A 22,103-nucleotide genomic window follows, 5' to 3' on the forward strand; every position below is an offset into this window, starting at 1 on the left:
TGGGGAAAATGATACTTTAATGGATGCTATATGTCAAATATGAAAACAAACAAATCAAGGAAGAATGCTTTGCAAAACCAAGTATTTACCTAAATATACAAAAAATGATAAATACTTCATTCCTGCTACATCATCTCCTTCTTAGAAAATTCTCTTGTCACAGTTATTTTTATACCATACACTCCTGTGACATTTGCTTTTTGTCCTGCCCTCAGGTGAATACCTGACTTTAGAGAGAAACCATATGAGAGATTGGTTGAGCCGGTATATCCTTATCTACTAGTGGAATGGGGGTGGCCAGTAACTATTGGGTTCTTTGACTAATTGGCTTATTCTATTAAAAAAACATTGTTTAGATCCAAAGAGGAATGTTGTACTAGGTACCCAAATAATATCTCAGAGAGGACATAATATCAGAAGATATGAATCAAGAAGCTTTGAAAAGTCATTTTACCCTTTGATCAACTGACTTTTCAGTAATCCTACCCCAAAAAGGGATAGGCACAAATATATGCAGGGAGAGAATGATGTTCACTATGAATAATTTACAAAAGCAAACATTTTAAATAGCAAAAAAATTGGGATAACTAGATGGTCAATACTAGAACGTGGCTCAAGGACATACATAAAAACATTAACAATGGTTATTTCTGTATGATGAAATTATGGCTCTTTTTATTTTCTTCTTTTTGCATTTCTCAAGTTTTCTTAACTGAGCATGTGTGCTTTTTTAAATTAGAAAGAAATGAAAAATATTAATAGAAAACTCCATTTACCACTTTAATTAACTGAGAAAACAATCTTGTCATCTAATAATGGGATAAACTGACATTACGTAGGTTCAAAAGGGACATACTACATCACTTGTATAACATTTTTTGCCCTGTTTAACTTGAATTTAATCATAAGGAAACATCAATCAAACCCAAATTGACAGGAATTCTATGGAATAACTGGCTTGAACTCTTCAAGCATATCAATACCTTAAAAGACCCCAACTGTTCTCTATAAAGGAGACTAAAATGACATTACAACTAAATTCAAAGTATGATGCCTGATTGGCCTTATATATGTGAAATTTATTAGGAAACTGGAAAAATCTTAATATGGACTGCACATGAGAATATGTTGTTATTCAATATTAACTTTCTTGAGCATGATAGTGGTTTTGTGGTATGGTTTATACGTAGTATTATGGTATATGGTGGTATATAGGAGACTATCCTTGCTCTAAGGCAACGCATGCTTAAGCATATACAGGTAAAGTGTTAGGATGACTGCATCTTAACTTTTAGATAGTTCAGCCAAAATACAAACACATTCACACACACACACATTTATTTATAGACCAGTGTTTCTCAAGGTGTTTATAAAGGTCCGTTTTAGCAACTGTTTTGCTAATTGGCCCTTCTTCTCCTGTGAAATTTTAATACCAAAGACATTTTAATAAAAAAGATATATATTTATTCACTTAAAACCAATAATTTTAAGATTTTTTTTCTCTCTGCAAGAATCAATTTTCACGCCCTTGCACTGAAAACATGTGGCATACACACACGCGCGCGTGAGTTCGCACACATGCACGCAAAAGAGAAAGAGAAATTTAGGTGAAGGATATGTAGGTGTACATTATACAATACTTTCAAGTTTTCTGAAGGCTTAAATTTCTTTAAATAAAATATGGGGGCACAAGAGAGAAAGGCCTTGTGCTTATTTTAACATGCATAGATTTTGCAAGGACGTAAAAGGCATTGAATACTACGAGAAGAGAACTAGGAAGACTGCTGGGAGAACGGGAGTCGAAGGCCACAGCATTGGAAGAGAGATGATTCATTGAATCACCTTTTGTTTTGAAATTCTGAACTAAGAAATAAATAAAATAAAATTTTAATAAATTAATAAAATTACATTCTTATGAAGACACTTATTAAATGCAAAGCAAATAGGGATGGAGATGAAGACGACACTGAGAGGAAACAGGAGAATATCTTGCAAAATCACTTAATTTGATACAATTAATGTGGCTGTCTTTATAAGTTGTAAAGTCTCCTAAAAAAAAATTTATACATGCACTATTGAAATAGACATAACAGTAAGTTAACATATATTCCTTAAGCAACATTTAAGATTTTATTTTTGCAGGGATAGTTTGAAAATGTGATAAAATTTTAAAGATTCATTGAGTTAGAACTGATTTATTAAGAAGCAAAATACTTTGATCTAAAATTCACAGCCTTCTTATCATAAATCAACACTAAATGGCTTTACATTAGGGATAGTTATGTAACAAAAACTTACCACTTAGATCTAACTCAACTTTTCCTAACAAAAATAGAGCATTTATGTCATTTAAAAACAACTAGTATTACTAACTCACTTTGTTTAATTGTGTCAAAGATGCATTTTGAAAATATGCTTATTTTCCAAATCTTGGTGCTTGTGTAAAACTATTTAGGAAAGTTTTCATACCAAAATATCCAACTACTTTAACAGCTTTTTTTTTTTTCCTGAGACAAACTTTGGTGTAATAGATAGTTTTGGAAATTTAAAGTTTATGCACAATTTTTGAAGTATTTGGTCACCTGAGGGCTCAGGCAGGAAATAGCCACTGTAATATCTCATAGATTAGGGAGAACAAAACAATTTCAAGGAAAAATTCCACAAACAGTAAAACTCTCAAAAATCTCATCCATACCACACCTTCTTGAAAAAAGATACCACTTCTCTCAAGTCAATAGATAAATGGATGAAAATTTAAAATATAAGCTATGCACAATTTAAACCATTACTCTATCAACTTTACATTATTGTCACTCATAAAGTTACCCCACAATGAGGATAACATTTTTAAATCCTTTAAGTTTAAACATTTTTAGATTCAAGTTTAAACATTTAGATGATAAGAAGGCTATGAATTTTAGATGAAACTTTTTTGCTTCTTAATAAATCACTTGTGCAGCAAAACAAATCCTGATCATCAAAACCATTGTCTGTTTTCCCTCCCATTAAACCAAATAATTTGATTATGACCCACAACTAAAATATAACTACAACTACACTCTGATAAATATTCAAAAGAATATTTTTCTTGCCAAATTGATGATCACACTCATCTAACCTGAATGATTACACTGGCATACAAAAACTCTGCTACCTGTAAAAAAATGTTTCTAATATATTCCATTTTAAATACCATCCCATATCCTTTAATAATATTCATAAACCACCAAACTACTTTCTTTGTAGAACAAATACACAAGCACTTTTAAAGCTTGTAAAGTGACTATTCTTAGTGTTGTCAAATTAAGTTAAGCAATTTAATGCAATTACTATATGTACCCACTTCCTAAAAATTTGTAGCAATTAAAGAAACTTTCATGCTTTTATAATGTACATAAATAACTTGGTTTAAGCCAAGTAATTTGGGCAGGATGGACTTTTTTTCCCAGAATTCTGGTAGACATTCTTAAAGTTATAGTCAAATTAAATTATTTGATTGTAGGTTGTAGCCATCCAAATCATACAAGAGCATTTGCTATTATAGTATCATATTTCTTCCTAACCCTGATTTTGAGTTCCTGTTGTTAAAGTTACTACACATACTTATTTTGCTTTATGATCACCACTGACAGTATTAGAGTAGTGCCCATTATAAGCAAAATAAATTTGATCTGAGTTGGGTAAATTTTTGAATCGCCATTGCCGGGGTGAGCCCCATGCCACATTTGCTAATGAAAATCCAACCATGAGTCTCGTAAATGTGGAATTAGGAGATGATGGCTGACCTTGGACAATTACTTTCTCTCTAGGAAATGAGGAGATTGAAGTAAATGATGTCGGTCTTCCCAGCCTTAAATTGAATAAAAAGTTGATAAAAACAAAAATCTCCTGAGTAAAGAGACTTATTAATGCACTGTGATTAATCGTTTCAACTCTGTAGCTGGTTTTCAATTAACAAATTGAGTTTATGAATTCATCTTTTTGCCTTATATATTCTATTGCTTTCTTCCTGTTTTCCCAACATTACTTTTCCTAAAACCTACAGTTGTCATTCAAGAACCTATGCATCCTTCAGCCTCCTCCCACTCTCATTCACTCCTTCATTCAATTACTATGTTATGCTGTACACAACGTTGACCTAGTATAGCAGGCATCAGGGATACATTAGCAAACAAAAGAGACACAGTTCCTGTTTTCTTGAAATCTATAGTTCAACAGAGATATCACAAACATGCATAGAACTTCAATAATGATTTCAATAATGGCAAGTGATAAGATGCTATAAGCACCAAACATAGGGGATCTGTTCAAATCAGGGAGGTTAGCGATGGTTTCCCTGAGGAAAGCCCTTGATTTAAACTTGACTTAGAATAAATAGACCTTAATCAAAGAAAAGAGGAGCAAATGCAATCCATGCATGAAAAAGCATAAGCATAAAGCATTTATGGTGGAAGGAAGCGTGGTAAACATAAGGAACTAAAGAAAACTAATGTGCCTGAAATGAAGGGGGTTACATAATGCAGAATGAAGCTGGAAAGGAAGGGGAGGGCCAGATCTTAGACAGTCTTGTAGGCTAAACTAAGGGTTAAATGCAGAGAACTCATATGATTGGATTCGTGGTTTATAAAGATTACTCTGAACGTGTGTGGAGAATGATTTGGAAGGGGGCCAAACTGGGTATAAATTAGGAGGCTATCACAGTAGTTCAGAGAAGAGAAGATCATAAGTAAATCAAAATACAGATTACTAGTATTGCTACAGGTGGTGGAAAGGTGGGCAGATTTTAGAAAGATTTAGATAAAATAGGTCTAGGAGTGGATTCGATAGATTATTAATTACCTATTAAACTTGGCAATTTGATACAATATACATTCATTAAAATTTCTGTGGGTCAGAGATCTGGACAAGAGTTAGCTGGGTGCCTCTGACTCAAGGTGAGGCTGCAATCAAGGGGTTAGCCAGGGCTACAGTTTCAAGGTCAAGCCTTGATTGGGAAAGGAGTCACTTTCAAGGTCACTCATATGGCTGATGGCAAGCCTCAGATCCTGACTGTTGGCAAAAACATCAGTCCCTGCCCCATGGACTCTCCCATAGGGCCACTCACAACATAGCAGCTTACTTCTCTTAGTGAAGGCTGAGAAGGAGAGAGAAAAAAAGACAACTAGAAAATATGAAAGCAAGCCAATGAATGAAAAGAACAAAGCAAGAAGGAAGTCAGGAAGTCAGAATTTTTTTGTAACAATTTTGGAAGTGACATCTCATTTGCCAAATTGTATTCATTAGACATGAGTCTCTAGGTCCCGTACACTAGGGGAGAACATTACACAAAGGCACGAATACCACAGGTGGGAATCTTTGGAGGCCATGTTAGAGACTGTCTACCCCAGGGAGTGAGGGAGGAAGAGATATTGTGGTTTCTGCCAGTGAGACTGGAAAGGATGGAAAAGCCCAGGGTTGGGAAGAACATGAGTTTTTTTGGACATGGTGAGTTTGAGGTGCCTTTCATTCGATCAACAAAATGTATTTGTAAAATATCTATTATGTGCCAGGCATTCTTCTAGGAGTTGGGATATAATGGCAAACATAGAAAAGTACTTGTCCTCATGGAATTTACCTTCTAATGATTGAAGACATGATAAAGACTGGTCATGATCTGAGGCGTCAACGGATCACAGGTTGAACGGCCTGACACAGCCCAAGAGTCCCTTGGTTGCCTGGGCAACACCTACGAAACCGCGTAGCTTCACGCGTCCGCTGGCGAGAAACTCTCACAGCGCAGTGCGCAGGCGTCTCGCGAGAACCAATTGGCGGGGCCAGAACATCAGCACCGCTCGGCTCCGCCCTCTTCCGGTCGGATTCCCGGGCTGGGTGGCCGCGGGAGCGCGCCCGCCTTTCCCAGGCGAGCTGGCGGTTGTCTGTAGCGGGGCGGACCGGCGCCGCGTCACGTAGGTTACGCACACAATCACTCCCCAGGGACCGCTCTGAGCACTCCCAGGCAGTTGCGCCCTCCCCAAACCCCGGCACCGCGGAGGCGGGGGCCGCGATGGTGCGGGTTGTGGGTCTGAAGTGGAGCTGATGCGGGGCCGGCGGGGTTGAGAAGAGCTTGACGGAGTCGGGGCCGAGCACCAGTCCTTTCCCCAGACGTCGGGCTCCGGAGTTCCCGCCTGCTGCTTTCCAGCCATCAGTCTCACTCCTTGCTGAAAGCCCTGAACTTTGTGTCCCCCAAGTCCCGGTCCCCCCTGCGGGAATGTTCAAAAATGAGTACCAGGTAACCCGAAACTGTTCTCCAACCTGTCTAGTTTTCTTCTCTTGAATGAGGTAGTCTTGATTGGGATGACAACTGGAGATCTCAGGACACCCTCCTTCCCCCAGTAATACGGTGTTTTTCGGGGTAAGAAGGGATGAATGAATGATGGTCTTAGCAGAAAAAAGAGGCGTTATCAATTGGCTGTTCTCTAGCTCCGTACCGCTCAAGCTGTATGAAGTACCCGCGATTCTGGTTGAAATGCAGAGTTTAAATCCCACCCAGACTTCCTGAAACCAAATCATGAGGGCAAGGCCCAGAAATCCGGTTTTTAAACAAGCGCCTCTGGTACTCACTGTTGATGCACATGGTATCTCGAAAGCTGTTTACAAGTAAGAGAGGGCAAATGAATGAAAGAAAGAAAATAAGCGCTTTGGCTGTGCTATTTGCTTTTTCCCAAAACTGGGCTGTGATTTTCGAATATTGGGATAAATTAATACTGGTGGTACTTATAAAAATGCAGGTTTTCTTGGCCCTTGCAGCCAAGCTCTAGTGAATCGGAATCTCTGGAGATGGGACCAGTTTATTTACCTTTTTAACAGTTTTGCCCAGGTGATTCTGATGCAGGTGGTCCAAGGATCACTTTTGGAGGAACTCTGCTTCTGGATCTTCCTGAGACACTTTGAGTATCCCAGGGTGTCTCAATGCATTGTCTGTTTTCCTCACCTCACTGGTTGGCTCCCCTTCTGTATTCTTTCTTCCTTGGCCCTAATCTCCTGATTTGAGAATTGAGTTAAAACCCTTTAGTCTCGGTTGAAAACAATGCTCTGTAAGCATGGGCTATACATATCAAATAAATGAGCCCCATACTTCAGAGATTTGTAAGGTTTGTGTGCCAGAATTCATTTAGTGTTTTTCATGCTTTAAAAAAAAGATTGCTTGAACAGTTAATCCAAGGTGACCCAAATCAGAACGGTTGCAGCCTAGATAAAATCAAGGTACGAGAAGAAATAATAGGGATGATGTTTCCTACCAGTTGTATTTAACTGACAGACTGTCAGGAACAATGCTTATAGACTGGATGTAGATAATATTTCTTCCTTAGCATTGTCTTTCAAATATTTCATTTTTGTTTCCTAGGGAGGTGCATTTGTTGAAATCTTCAGTGCTCAGGGAAAAAATCCTGGAGCAAAATGGAAGATCCTTGGCAGTCCATCTGTGATTTGGAAAGTAAGTATTAAAAATTAGAACCACAGAAACGCTTGGAAAAGTTGTGAGTGAAGGTTGTAGCAAAAAGGACTTGATTAATTTTTACAACTATTTTCCTGTTGTTTTATTCCAAACCCCTTTTATGACTTTGTTGGCTACAGTCCTCCCAGAAACCACTCCTCATTTTGACACATCACTCATAATCCTTCTCTGTGCTGAGAGGGGGGGTGGAGGTTGGGGGGTGGGCAGGGAGTCCCTTCAAGTGCTAGACTTCTCAGTTTCTTGAGTTCCTCATTTCTAATGACCTCTTTCATCTCACTTCAACAACCATTCCACTATCATACCCTGAATCTTAACACCTCAACCTAAAAGGCCTCTGAAATTACAAAATGAGACATTGAGACATCCCTCTCTGATCCCAATCTTTGAATCTTAAGGTTACTTCCTCAGTTACTCCCCCTGTATTTGTTCTTTACCTTTATTAGGCCCTTTAGGCCATTAACCATTGTACTTTTTTCCATTGTGTTTAGTTTTATTTATTTTCCTCTGTCTATAGTTCCTTTCTTCTCCAGCCAAGGAGCCATAGTCTATCATTTCAGTCACTTCCCAGTTGAGATCTTAAAACCCCTTGCTCCTTGTCTTTTCATCATACCTGCCTAGCTCACCAAAGTCTTTTCTAAATCTCTGATTATCTGTTTTCTCTGTGCCTGCATCTGGGCTGCTCAGTACCTTTGGGGAAAATATCTGTAGTTAGATTGGCAATCTTATAAATTTAGGCCAGCTGAGCTCAGAAAGCTTTCCGGCAATCCTGTTACATTCCTTTAGTCACCAAAATGATGATTTCTGCATTCTCTTCAGGTTTTCAGCCACCAATTCCTTACTCCCATCCCAACCCACACCCAGAACATGTCCTCCTCACTCACCAGAAGACCCCACACCCACTTCACAGGGCACACAGAAGTCATCAAGAGTCTACCTCAGCTTGTTCTCCCGTGATCTAAAACTTAATCTGTATCTATCTCTATCTTTTTCTCTTTCTCTTCTTCTCTCGTGTATGTTGGAGAGAGAATACCTTCCTGGGGACCTTAGGGTAACTTTTTTAAAGCTGCTATTAATTGAGTGCCTATTATTTGCTAAGCACAGCATTAAGCACTTTACATAATGAATTGATCTGTACAGTAATATTGTGAGATAGGTGCCTTTATCATACTCCTAGAGATGAGAAAACTGAGGCACAGTAGTAAATAAGCTACTTGCCCAAGGTTACACCATTTAGTATAAATGAGAGATAAATGTTGCTGTGAGTATATATATATAGCAGTGAGATGGGAGAAGGCTTCTATGAGGAAATGACATTTTAGCTGTAAAAGCTAAGTAAGCATGGGTGGGACAAATAGAGAGAAAAGCATTTCAAGCAGAAGAAATAGCTTGTACAGGATCCTTGTGTCAGGAAAGAGCTTGAATGTTCCAGAAACTGAAAGAAGGATATTGAAGGAGACCAGGATATGGAGTGTGAGGCAGAGTATATGGTAAAAGGTGAGATTTGAAAAACTGAGTCAGGGTTTGCAGACCATTTTGAAGAATTTGGTAAGCCATTGAAAAGTTTTAAGTATATTCTCACCTTGTTTATAGATGGAATAAATAAAATTGGGGGCATGTTTGTTCATTTCAAATACATGGAGATGTTACTATGATGAACATAATACAGATTTATTTGAATGTTCATGTTCTAGAGTGCTAGCTGCCGGAATGCAACACACCAGAGACAGATTGGCTTTTAATAAAGGGGGTTTTATTTCGTTAGTTCTTCAGAGGAAAGGCAGCTAACTTTCAACTGAGGTTCTTTCTTATGCTGGAAGGTGATCTCCATTGGCCTTCTCTCCAGGCCTTTGGGTTCCAATAACTTTCCCTGGGGTGATTACTTTCTGCATCTCCAAAGGCCTGGGCTGAGCTGGGAGTGCTGAGGTGAGGTATGCTGAGCTGCTTGGGCTGTGTTACTTTGAGGTCTCTCATTTAAGAACCAGCCAATTAAATCAAACGTCATTCATTGCAGCAGGCACACCTCCTAGCCGACTGCAGATGTGATCTAATCAGCAACAGATGAGCTTCATGTACAATTGGCTCATGCCCACAGCAACAGAACTAGGTGTCTTCACCTGGCCAAGTTGACACCTGAACCCACCTACTATGGTTAATAACAGCCATAAATATTTCTTAACATATATAAAAAGTCCAACTGTACCTCTGAAGAGTTGGAGGATCTGTGATATATTTTAATGTGAAAAACAGGCCTTTATACTCAAAAATTGGAAATTTTCTTTAAGGTAAAAAAATAACTACATTAGCACTTTGATGGAAATTGAACTGATACATAGGGCGTTTTTATTTTATTTTATTTTGCTGTTTCTCCTATCTCAGTTTATCTTATTTTGCTGTTTCTCCCATCTCAGTTTTAATTCATATTGATTTTAAGAAAACTTGATATATAGAATTTCAAAGTTTGAGCACTGACAAAATTAGGTAATGATTAATTCTATATGAGTCATGGCCTAAAACCAAGGAAATTCTGTACTGTCTACAGCTCTATGCTGTTAAACAGAAATACATAGATTAAAGGAAAAGAAAAGTAATTAAATTCTGGGAATTCTAAATGAGTAACTTGGGAAGTTGGAGCGCTTATTTGGAGGAAGGGTGTCCTGATATCAGAGGGGTTTTGACCAAATGGCTTACTGTGGCTTCTATATTCCAATTCCTAACAAGTCTCAGGGTAATAACATCATCAAGGCCTGAGCCTACTTTTACGTCATTTGATCTTGGGACCTTTTTTTTTCCTGTGAGCTGGCAGCTCTGCATTTACAATAGAAGTTTCAAATATGCTTCACTTACCCTGTTTTCATTTTTGTTCTGTAGGAGTTTGATAAAGAAGTTAAAAGTTTTGTGTTTGTTTTGGAAGGCAGCAGCCAAACAAACAAAATTCAGTTACCAAAGGAGAATAAGCAAATCCGTAAGTAATATTTTTCATATTGAATCTGAACATATGATGCTTAAAGTTACACTTACATCTTATAAGCAGGTAAGTCGGTGTTACTTTTCCTGGTGTTGGTTAATGTGAAGTGATGTGATCTTTTCTTTTTTTTTTAATTTAGAACTAATTTTAGACCAGGCACAATGCTAGGTTTTTAAAAATATATTCTGTCTTGCTGTCTATTAGAAAGCCAGAAGTATTTTTATGAAGATTTTTAATAGCCATTAATTATAATAATAATAGTGTTTATTGAGCACTTACTGTGTACTAGTACTTTCCAAGGAATTTACATTTATTAATTCTTTTAAACCTCAAATAACTCTTCTACAGATGAAGAAACTGAGATTTGTTCCTTGTCATGAAACCAGGTAGTCAAGGCTAAGCTTTGAAATAAACTGAACAGTTCCTAAATTAAAGAACATTAATTTGTAAGAAAAATTTATAAGAAATACTATATAAGGCATCATTTAATGACATATCAACTCTTATACCTTTAAGAATATTGCTGTCTAATAAATTTAGATATGAATGTGTGATTTAAAAAAAAAATCCAAATAGTAGATTTCAATTTTTTTTTTTTTGGAAGTTAGGATCAGCATTTTAAAACAGAAGGAACCTGAACTATCACCTAAATTTCTGATCAGAATCCCAGTTATCAGAATTCATGGCTTTGAGTAAACTGATGTGATTTAAGAAAAAAATATAAATCAAAATGATTAATCAGATTTTCAACTTTGTTCTGTGGTTTACATGTAGATATTAGGTGATTTAGCAAATATAAATAACCACTTCTTTTATATATTCACCACTCATTTCTTCATTCATCCAAGAATATTTATTTATTTATTTACTGGTACCTGGTTTTTTCAATCTTAATTCAATTTTATAAACTTTCATAGGATCTGTACCTTTATGTACCATTTCAAGCTACTGCATGGATGTTTTAGATATCTAAGACTTAAGCCAAACCATAGTAGGTATTGATGGAAGGTAAATTGTTTTAAAAGGGCTTGCCAGTAGTTCTTATAAACTGAAATAAGAAATATAATCTCAGAGAGAGGAGATAATCATTGTTAACAGAATTTTCATTAGTTTGCTATCTTTTTTCTTTTTTTTAGCATGGGCAGGCACTGGAAATCAAACCTGGGTCTCCAGCATGGCAGGCGAGAACTCTGCCTGCTGAGCCATGGTGGCCCACCCTTTTTTACCATTTTTCAAGTGTGGTTTCCTCATAGTCCCTGTGTTTTTTATTTTTAAGAGCAGGATTTATTTTTTTCTCATTTCTGCATAAATTTATACTTATAGATGAGATGAACTAAGATGCACTAGGGAAACATATCTGAAACTTGTATTCTTCTTGTGGGGGCACAGTCCATTTTTTTAAGGATATTGTCTTTGTGAGCTAAGTATGTTTGACTTGCAGGAACATGACTGTGTTCTAAGTCCCAAGCCAGTGTTAGATCTCTTTTTTTTTTTCTTATTGTTGGACTTATAAAACTTGCCTGTACTTCTGTGTAATGTCCTTCAGCAGCTGCGCACTTGATCACATTATTGACAAAATCAGATCATTCTAGTAACCTGTCTCACTTGACTGTAAGATTCCTCCTCTTCCAAAGGCCAGGTTACTAAAGACAAGTTTCCCTTTGTTACTCTTACCTAAGTTTTTGTTTCGGAACACACCAAGTTTAATGTATTATAATTGTTTTTTTAAGTGCAGGGATGATGAGTTTAACTAGAAGAAACAGAAGAATCTTTTAATGTATTTCTTGTACAATGCCATGTAATTCAGAATTAAATCTGCCTTTTCTATTCATGTGTTGTACTGTAACAAAAGAAAAAGTTTATAAAGTCTGCCCTGCACTACTGGCCTTAATATTAATTATTTAGAATTCTTGATAACAGAAATTTATAGTTATTTTTACTTATATAAAATGACCGTGTGAAGGTGCTATGGTTAAATTTAAATTAAATGGCATGGCTTGAATAGAAAATTGGCTTTCAATTAACATTTCTAAATTGAATTCAATTACCATTATGTACTCCTATTTTAAGAGTAAGCTTCTACTTCATTTATGCAAACTTGACATTAAATACCCCATATGTGTCCTTAACTATATTAGTATAAAGAAGTTTAAAAATGAAATTAAGTATGTTTAACTTTTCATTTTAAATAGTCATATTTCTGAATTAACTTGTATTTAAGGATCTTTAAGTATGTCAAAAAAATTTTCACTCGGCACCTTATCAAATAAAGTATGGTACTGCTTATCAAATTGTACACTTCTCCAGGGCAGGGATCCTGGCTCATCTACTATGCCCCAAGTTTAGTATCTGGTATGTAATTGGTGTTCAGTAAGTTTCTTTGCCAAAATTTGTAGAATTTTGATAATAATTTTTAATCATATCCAGCCACTGTGTTAATGCAACTTGGTCAAATCATTTACCAAATAAATGAATAAATCCCTGGAACATACTATTTTGAGTTGCCCATAGGAGGCAGCTCTATAACATAGAAACACTTGTCGTTTGGAGGGTCTTCCCCATTCTGTTTGGGACTCAATTTGAAATCACTCTTTTCTCTGCCTGTGGCATCTGAATTGAATGATGTTTCTCTGGAATTAGCATCCCTGGAGCCTTGTGTCCATCATCTGCCCTGGAGGATAACCAGGTATCTTTATGAGGCTCCCCCAAGGGCCCCTCTTGCCCCTTCTTGGTATTCTTTTTATTTATTTATTTTAGTTTTTATTTTGAAATAAATATTTGAGAGTATGATATATGAATTATGCTCCTTTAACACTTAATACTTCCATGTATATTTCCTGAGAACAAAGGTATTCAATTATGTAACCATATTAAGTGTTATCAAGTGTAAGAAATTTCACACTAATATAAAGCAAACAGTTTATATGCTAATTTCTTTAATTGTCCCAATAATGTCTCTCTGGACATTTTTTCTTCCGTTATTAAATCCAGTCTAGAATCAAGTATTGCATTTACTTGTTATTGTCTCTTTAGTTTCTTTTTTCAAAATTATGGAAACATATACTATAGCGCGAAAACCAGGAACGAGGCCGCAGGCCTCCAGGAACATTCCACGAAGTTAGAACAGGCTGAGACTAAGGATCCGCAGTTTTGGGAAATAGGTTTTATTAGCTCGTGTGCACGAGGGCCCAGCTAAGTCACCTCAAAAGTCTTAGCCCCAAACAAAAGGCAACCTTAGCTTTTATAGACTTTTTGACATGTTAAAGACAGGGTACACAATTGGCTGATTTAAATTGAGAATGGCCCAGAGCTGAACCGTTGAGGGGCCCCCACCCCAGGAATGTCTTCTTTTGCCTATGTGCATTTTTACCAGGTCCTGAAGGCTAGGGGAGGGGGTTTCTGTACCAGGAAATGAACCTTATCTCACTTGCCTGCATGGAGAGGGGGTTTGGGGATTTTCCACAGAGAGCACAGCTAAACCAGAAAGAGGGCAAGGCCTGCCTGCTACAATACAACATGAAATTTCCCATCTGTTACTCCCAAGCATACAGTTCAGTAGCATTAATTACATTCATAGTGTTTTGTTACCCTCACCACCATCTACTACCTAAACTTTTCCATAACCCCAAAAAAAGAACACTAAAGACATTATCCATTAACTCCCCAGAGTTCCCCCTACTGCTGTGGTAACTTGTACTCTACTTTCTGATTCAGTGAACTTTTATATTCCAGTTATTTATGTAAATGGAATCATAGAACAATTCTGGCTTATTTCAATCAACATGATGTCTTCAAGTTTCATCCATACTATAGTAAGCATCAGAAACTTCATTCCTGTTTATGTCTGAGAAATGTTCCATTGTCTGTGTATACCATATTTTGTGTATCCATTCAACCATTGATGGACACTTGAGTTGCTTCTACCTTTTGGATATTATAGATAATGCTGCTATGAACATTTCACGTTATTTGGGTTATAGATCTAGAAATGGGATTGTCAGAGCATATGGTAGTTCTTTGTTTAACTTTTTTGAGGAATGGCCAAATTGTTTTTTATAGTGGCTACATCATTTTACATTCCAACAGTAATATACAGGGGTTCTATTTCTTTGCATCCTCACCAGCATTTGTTGTTTTCTGCTTGTTTTAAATAATAGCCATTCTAGTGCATGTGAGGTGGTATCTTATTGTGGTTTTGATTTGTATTTCCCTAATGGTTAATGATGTTGAACATATTTTCATATGCTTATTGGCCATTTGTATATCTTCTTTGGGAAAGTAGCTATTCAAGTCTGTTGCCCATATTTTGGATGTTATCTTAGTTTGCCAGAGCTGCTATGACAGATATCACACATAGGGGTGGCTAAAACAACAAGCATTTATTGTTTCACATTTGAGAGCTGGAATCCAAAAGTTGCCAGCAAGGCCGTGCTTTTCCTGGGGTGGTAGACCTCTGGTGATAACATTCATCTGTCACATGGCAATTTCTTCTCTCTCCCTTCTTCTGACTTTGGGTTTCTTCTGACTGCCTGAATTTTCTCTCTACAAGGCCTCAGTCATGGAGATTAAAATACCCCTGATTCAGTTTGGCCACACCCTAACTGATAATAACATCTTTCAAAGATGCTACTTCCAAATGGGTTCACACCCACAGGAATACAGGGTACGAGTTGAATATATCTTCTGTGGGGTACATGATTCAGTGCTTAACAGGTTGTTTGTCTTTTTGTTGTTGCATTGTAGAAGTTCTTTATTTATTCTGGATCTGAAACATTTTTCAGATTTATGGATGCCACATATTTTCTCCCATTCAGTAGGTTACAGTTTTACTTTCTTCACAGTGTCCTTGAATGCACAAATGTTTTTAATTTTGTCGAAGTCCCATTTATCTGTTTTTTCTGTTGTTACTTGTGTTTTTGATGTAAAGTCTAAGATTTCATTGCCTAATACAAGATTCTAAAGGTATTCCCCTATAATTTCTTCTAAGAATTTTATTGTTTTAACTCTTATTTTAGGTCATTGATCCATTTTGAATTCATTTTTATATGTGATCCAAGGTCGGGGTCCAATTTCATTCTCTTACTTGTAGATATCCAGTTTTCCCCATACAGTTTATTGAAGAGATTATTCTTTCCCCATTGAATAGATTTGCACAATTGGCCATAGATGTGTGGGTTTGTTTCTGGACTCTCAGTTTCCTTCCATTTATCTGTATGTCTCTCCTTGTGTCATTATAATAGTTTTGATTATTGGAAATGTGTTCTAAGTTTTGAAATCGGGAAGTGTGAGTATTCCAACTTTTTTTCTTTTTCAAGATGTTTTTGTCTATTTGGGGCCCTTTGCCCTTCCATATGAATTTGATGATTAGCTTTTCCATTTCTGCCAAGAAGGCTATTATAATTTTTATTGGGATCAGATTGAATCTGTAAATTGCTTTGGGTAGTACTGATACCTTAATGATGTTAAGTTTTCTAGTATATGAACACAGGGATAATTTTCCATTTATTTATGTGATCTTTAATTTCTTTCAGTGATGATTTGTAGTTTTCCATGAAGAAGTCCTTTACATTCTGTGTTAAATTTATTATTAGATATGTTAACCTTTTAGTTGCTATAGTAAATAGAATTCATTTCTTGATTTCCTTTTCAGATTGTTCATTTCTAGTGTATAGAAACACTAGACTTTTGTATATTTATCTTGTACCACACCACTTTGCTGAATTCATTCATTCTAGTAGCTTTCATGTGGATTTTTAAAAAATTTTCTAAATATAGTATCATGCCATCTGCAAATAGGGATAGTTTTACTTCTTCCTTTTTAATTTGGAAGCCTTTAATTTCTTTTTCTTCATTTCTCTGGCTAGCACTTCCAGTACAGTGTTGAATAGCATTGGTGAAATTAGGCATCCTTACCTTGTTCCTGAACATAGGTAGAAATCTTTCAGTCTTTCATCATCAAGTGTGATGTGTAAGCTATGTATTTTTCATATATGCTCTTTATCATTCTGAGGAATTTCCCCTCTATTCCTAGTTTTCTGTGTGTTTTTTGTCAAGAAAGGGTGCTGGCTTTAGCCAAATGACTTTTCTGAATCATTTGAGATGATAGTGTGTTTTTCCCCCATTCTATGACTGTGGTGTATTATACTGATAGATTTTCTTATATTGAACCACCCTTGTATTTCTGGGATGTGATAATCTTTTAAAAATACATCTCATCATGACTTGCTCTGTTTAAAACCTTTTACTATCTTTGGCCCCACTACTCTACCACTCTACTGATAGTTCTTGTCAAGGACTCCAGTGACTTCTGCATTCCTAAATCCAATAGCCAGTTTTCAATCCTCATCTTAAGGTAGCAGCAACATTTGATACCCTCTACCTTGATACATTTTCTTCATTCATCTTCTAAGATGCCCCCATGCTCCTGGTTTTCTTTGTACCTTACTGGTGTTCCTTTTTAGTCTCCTTTATAGCTCTTCCTCCTCTTCCTAATCCAAATTAATGTTGCAGTGCTTTTTGATTCAGTCCATGACCTTCTATCTACATTTACTTTCTTGGCCTTAAATGCCATCTCTAACTGCCAAATTTGCATTCTAGCTCTGATCTCTCTCCAAAATTCCACACTCGTGTATCCAACCACTTACTAAACATTTTTACTTGGACAGTTTAAATGCAGTGTTTCCAAAACTGAACTCTGGTCTATACCCCTAAAATTTCTTCCTACTAAATGCCCCATTTCAGTTGTTAACGACTTGTTTTTTCAGTTATTCAGACCAAAGACTTTTAAATCACCCTTGATTTTTTCTTTCTCTTCATTCCACCTATCAGGAAGAATTTGTTGACTTTATCTTTGAAATACATTCAGAGTCTTACCACTTCTTACTACTTCCAGTGCTGCTATACTGGTCCAAGCCACCATTATCTTATGCTTGGATTATTACAGCAGTCTTCTAATTGGCCTCACTCTTTCTGACTTTGCCTCTCTAAAATTTGTTCTCAAGTTAGTGCAAAACTGATCCTTTTAAATTGTCAGGCAGACCATGTCACTTCTGCACTGAAAATCACCATCTCACTTAGTAAAAACCAAAGATCTATGAGTACTGCAGTATCTATTAACCTGTCAATACTCTGATCTCATCTATTAATCTTTCCCTTGTTCACTCTGCTCCAGCCTACTGGTCTCATTGCTGTTTGCAAACATAACCCCATACCTTAGCATCCATGTACTGGCTGTGTGCCCTTTGCCAAGAGCTTTCTTCTCCCAAATGCTACATGGCTCATTCTTTGCCCTTCTTCATGTTTTTACTAAAATGTCACCTTCTAGTGAGGCCCACCCTGATTGGTACTTAAAATCACACCTTGTGCTCTATATTCCCTTACCATTCTTGATTCCTTTTGCCCAGCTCCACTTTTCCCTGTGGTCTTATCATCTAATATGTTATGTAATTTTTTTTTATATTTAGTTATTTCCTTTATCACTATCATAGAAAGTAATCCCTATCAGCCCAGAGAATTTAGTCTGTTTTGTTCACCTGAAATAGTGCCTGGCACACAGTAGACATTCAGTAAATTTTGGCTGAATAAATGAATAATGTGCTAATACCTTCTCTTTGATTTTAGATAAGACTGTATCTTCTGCATGGTCTTCAAGGCCCTGCTTGATTGGATTTCTGACTACTTTTTCAGACTTACGTTTCTTTCCCCATCTGTCTGTCTTTTCCACCCTTTAGTCCTTTAAGCTCATCCAATCTTCCATGTCCTTTTCCATCACAGGAGGGAGTATTCCATCTGCTTAGAATATCTGTTCCTTTTCCTCACTTGCTTGCCTAATCAGTTACTGCGTGTTCTTCCATGCTGCATTCCAATATTAATTATTCAAGAAAACTTTCACTCATCATCCCCCCCCAACCCCACCCAAGGACCCAGGATTATGTTTTCCTAGGTCTTTGATCTTTTCCTTCATGGAGCTTGTATATAATTTCCAAGAAGGCAGAGACCACATCTGTCCTATTCACTGCAGTAACTGTAGCATTGAACTTGCACATAGTAGGTGCTCAATAAGTTTTTGTTGAATGATTGCTCTAATATAATCCTTTCAAGCAATGTGTGAAGTGTAAATGTAAACCTTAGCCCCATTTTACCAATGTAAAATAAAAGAGCCCACATAGGGTTTCTGATTTGCCCAAGAGATATGGAATAGCCCATAATAATGAAATAACTTTTTCCTGATTTCTCTGCTGAAGTGAGAGACGTGCACCTTACTGTGCTATTTGTGCCAGGGCCATAAAAAGAGCCATGGAATAACTTCATTCATGATTTATCAGGGCACATGCAAAGGATGACTGTTGTACTGTTGTCTAGTCTCAACTCTTTGAGCAATAACACTTGTAAAAGGTATATGAGGTATACAATCTATCTTATACTATGCAACTTTTAAAATTAATAAGTGTTAAAATCTGTTGTGAAACTACTTCTTGAAATTAGTAATATTTTTGTTCTTTTTAACTTGGAAGGTAAAAATTCTAAGATTGCTGTTATTAAATATATCCTTGGTACTCATTTGCTGTAGTGAAACACCTATAAAACCACTTTTTAAAAGTCTTAATGCTACTTTAAAAGAGTAGAAAACAAAAACAAAAACAAAAGTCCTGGCCTGAGGAGTTCCCATGATTCTCCCGGCAGCCACCCCTCTTTCTCTTCACCTAAACGGCCCTAGGTGATCGCTAAAAATGGTTCGCTATTCACTTGACCCAGAAAACCCTACAAAGTTATGCAAATCAAGAGGTTCAAATCTTCGTGTTCACTTTAAGAACACCGGAGAAACTGCTCAGGCCATCAAGGGTATGCATATTCGAAAAGCCACCAAGTATCTAAAAGATGTCACTTTACAGAAGCAGTGTGTTCCATTCCGTTGTTACAATGGTGGTGTTTGTAGGTGTGCCCAGGCCAGTGGGGCTGGACGCAGGGTCGGTGGCCCAAAAAAAGTGCTGAATTTTTGTTGCACATGCTTAAAAATGCAGAGAGTAATGCTGAACTTAAGGGTTTAGATGTCGATTCTCTGGTCATTGAGCACATCCAGGTGAACAAAGCCCCTGAGATGTGCCGCAGGACTTACAGAGCTCATGGTCGGATTAACCCATACATGATCTCCCCTTGCCACATTGAGATGATCCTTACTGAAAAAGAACAGATTGTTCCTAAACCAGAAGAGGAGGTTGCACAGAAGAAAAAAATATCCCAGAAGAAACTGAAGAAACAAAAACTTATGGCTCGGGAATAAATTCAGTTTAAAATAAATGCAAATGAGAGCTAAAAAAAGAAAGAAAGAAAGAAAGAAAAAAGTCCTGGCCTGAGCCCTTAAAAATAGAGGTAGTTTGTGTCTTAAGTCTCTGACAGACAGCAGGTTATAAAACTGTAGAAACCTGCATATTTCAGCCAAACGGTTACATTTTTATGAGTTTATATACTTGATGGGCATTTTTTGACTAACAGTCATTCCATATTCAGCATTATTTAGAGAATGTGACTTAAATACAAGATAGACATGTGCCGGAGACCTGGGTTTGATTCCTGGTGCCTGCCCATGCAAAAACAAAAAAAACAGTATAGACATGAGAGTCAGTTTAAATTTACTAGGTCATTGGAAAAAATAATACTATAGCATTTCTTTAGCATTTATGATTCACAGGATCAGCCTGTGTCAAATGTATTTTTTCTTTGTCACAGAATCACCATAAATGTATTGTCATACTTCTTTTAGTATTAGGGTGAAACTTTTGAAAACAAACAGTGGTGATTCAGTGAGACTTGTGACATAAATTAGGAACCTTTTTTAAAGACTGTAATATCGTTTATCCTGATGCTCACTTAGCTGTATTTATAGAGGCCATTTTGCCATGGAAAAGTACCATAGGGCCAATCAATGGAAAATGCAAGAGAGAAACTGATTGACAGTGGTATATTTAATAGTGCCTTATTTTGGTATCTCACTTAAATTTTGCAGTCCAGAGTTCTTATTGGTTACTTGACTGACTTTTCTCACAAATAAAGAATCAGATTCTAGAGAATTTTTTAGGGTCAGACTGTTATCCCTTATTTCCATTAGATTGCTTACTATATATGACTCTCTGGAGCAATTTATAAGCTTATTACCTCTTAGTAAAAATTATCCCTGTGTGCTTTGCTTGAAAAGTATTGAGCTTATTTGATCAAAAGTGTTTATTGTTTAGAAATTAAATTTTGGATAAAGCATAGGAACTATTTAAATTGTTTAGGAATACAGCAAAATATTTATCACAGAAATTATAAATCAGAAGTTTTTTATATAGATGATCCAAAAAATTATTGCTTCTTTTAGAACACTTAAATTTGTTTAGCCTACTGTGTCAGAATAAATAGAAAATGATCAGTTGCCTTTGAAGTCTTTTACCCATGTGTTGGCCTGCACTATTTAGATTTTGGAAGGGGGTCACAAATAAATCAAGACATCTCATTTCCTACCCAAAGTCCCACCCACATCAGGAAAAAAGTTCCCCCAAAAGTTATGTTTTAGGACATAGTGATACTAAAACATCTCTTGAGAGCATCATATTTGAAAAATCAAACAGAAGTTCAAAGCCTAAGAGGAAATTAATTAAGCAGGCAGATCTGGAGAAGTAGTAAAGGATCAATCTATTTTTGAAGCACTTGTAGACCTCAGTTAGCAGAAGTGCCATAGGGATTTGTTTCTCTCCAAATATTTTTAATCCAGATGAAGCTGGTGATGAAGAATAAAAGCTATTAGGTTTTTTTTTTTTTAACAAGGGCAGGCACTGGGAATCGAACCCAGGTCTCTGGTGTGGCAGCAAGACTGCCACGGAGCCACTATTGCCTGCCCTATTAGTTCTTATTTAGTGAACATTAAATTAATTAAAAGTATGTTAAAATAACAAAAGATATAAATGAAAATGAGTTCATCTGTCTCAATGTGGGCACATTTGAAACCATATGAACTAGATTTAGTTCATCGAACCTTCAGTTGTAGTTGTCATAATTAGAATTGTTTTCTTGATCTATTGTTTTTTATTAAGTTGTTTAGTACAGTTAAAACTGTCAGTGAATAAAAATCATTGCCACATGCTTTTATGGTGGCCTTGATGGGAATCTGTAGTTCAATTTTATATGTCTCTGTTGAATTCAGTTCTATGTACATTCTCTTGCAACCTAATAAAAATAGTAAATAAAAATTATTATTCTTAACATTTTCATAAAAATTTCACCCTGGCCCCAGATGGGACTTTAAAACACAGCATTGGTTGTTAGAGATTATTTGATTTTCATGAATTTTTTTGCTTTCACAGTGAGGTTGTAACTCATGGGTAGTGCTATTGCAGTTCTATATATTACTGAAATGCTAAAAGTTTCAGTTTCTTAATGGCATGTGTATTTGTTTATCTGCACATATAAATGGCTTGGACATATGAATGTATGCTTTCCCCCCTCTCATTCTAGTTGGACTGATCCAGAGGTTTCTTGTACTTCAGATTTACATTCCCTTGGGACAAGACTTCTCCACTGAATTGCTGTAAGATATACAGAACTTCCTTGAATGTTTTATATATATTAGACATTTGATCAATTGAAGCAGTACCAATAAGCATTAAT

General features: G+C 36.4%; 2 protein-coding genes across 46 annotated transcripts in view; one reads left to right on the top strand and one right to left on the bottom strand.

The window, feature by feature from the left end:
* Positions 1-5,985, bottom strand: part of LOC143656990 (uncharacterized) — a 402,509-nt gene extending 396,524 nt beyond the window's left edge. For 5 of the 35 annotated variants that reach the window (XR_013162707.1, XR_013162708.1, XR_013162693.1 and 2 more), the window contains exon 1: positions 5,615-5,927. The gene's annotated coding sequence lies outside the window, so the exon portion shown is untranslated. Of the gene's footprint in view, positions 1-3,785; positions 3,851-5,614 lie in introns of all 35 variants that reach the window. The other 30 variants (XR_013162692.1, XR_013162694.1, XR_013162698.1 and 27 more) reach the window with 19 other exon arrangements.
* Positions 5,801-22,103, top strand: part of CFAP20DC (CFAP20 domain containing) — a 301,331-nt gene continuing 285,028 nt past the window's right edge. For 2 of the 11 annotated variants that reach the window (XM_077128819.1, XM_077128820.1), the window contains exons 1-4: positions 5,809-6,268; positions 7,385-7,474; positions 10,364-10,457; positions 21,951-22,023. In XM_077128819.1, the coding sequence (XP_076984934.1) occupies positions 6,248-6,268; positions 7,385-7,474; positions 10,364-10,457; positions 21,951-22,023 (278 nt within the window). In that variant the 5' untranslated portion in view covers positions 5,809-6,247. Of the gene's footprint in view, positions 6,269-7,384; positions 7,475-10,363; positions 10,458-21,950; positions 22,024-22,103 lie in introns of those variants that run through there. The other 9 variants (XM_077128823.1, XM_077128824.1, XR_013162683.1 and 6 more) reach the window with 8 other exon arrangements.

The sequence above is a fragment of the Tamandua tetradactyla genome, chromosome 15 (genome assembly GCF_023851605.1).
Source record: "Tamandua tetradactyla isolate mTamTet1 chromosome 15, mTamTet1.pri, whole genome shotgun sequence".
Classification (NCBI taxonomy): domain Eukaryota; kingdom Metazoa; phylum Chordata; class Mammalia; order Pilosa; family Myrmecophagidae; genus Tamandua; species Tamandua tetradactyla.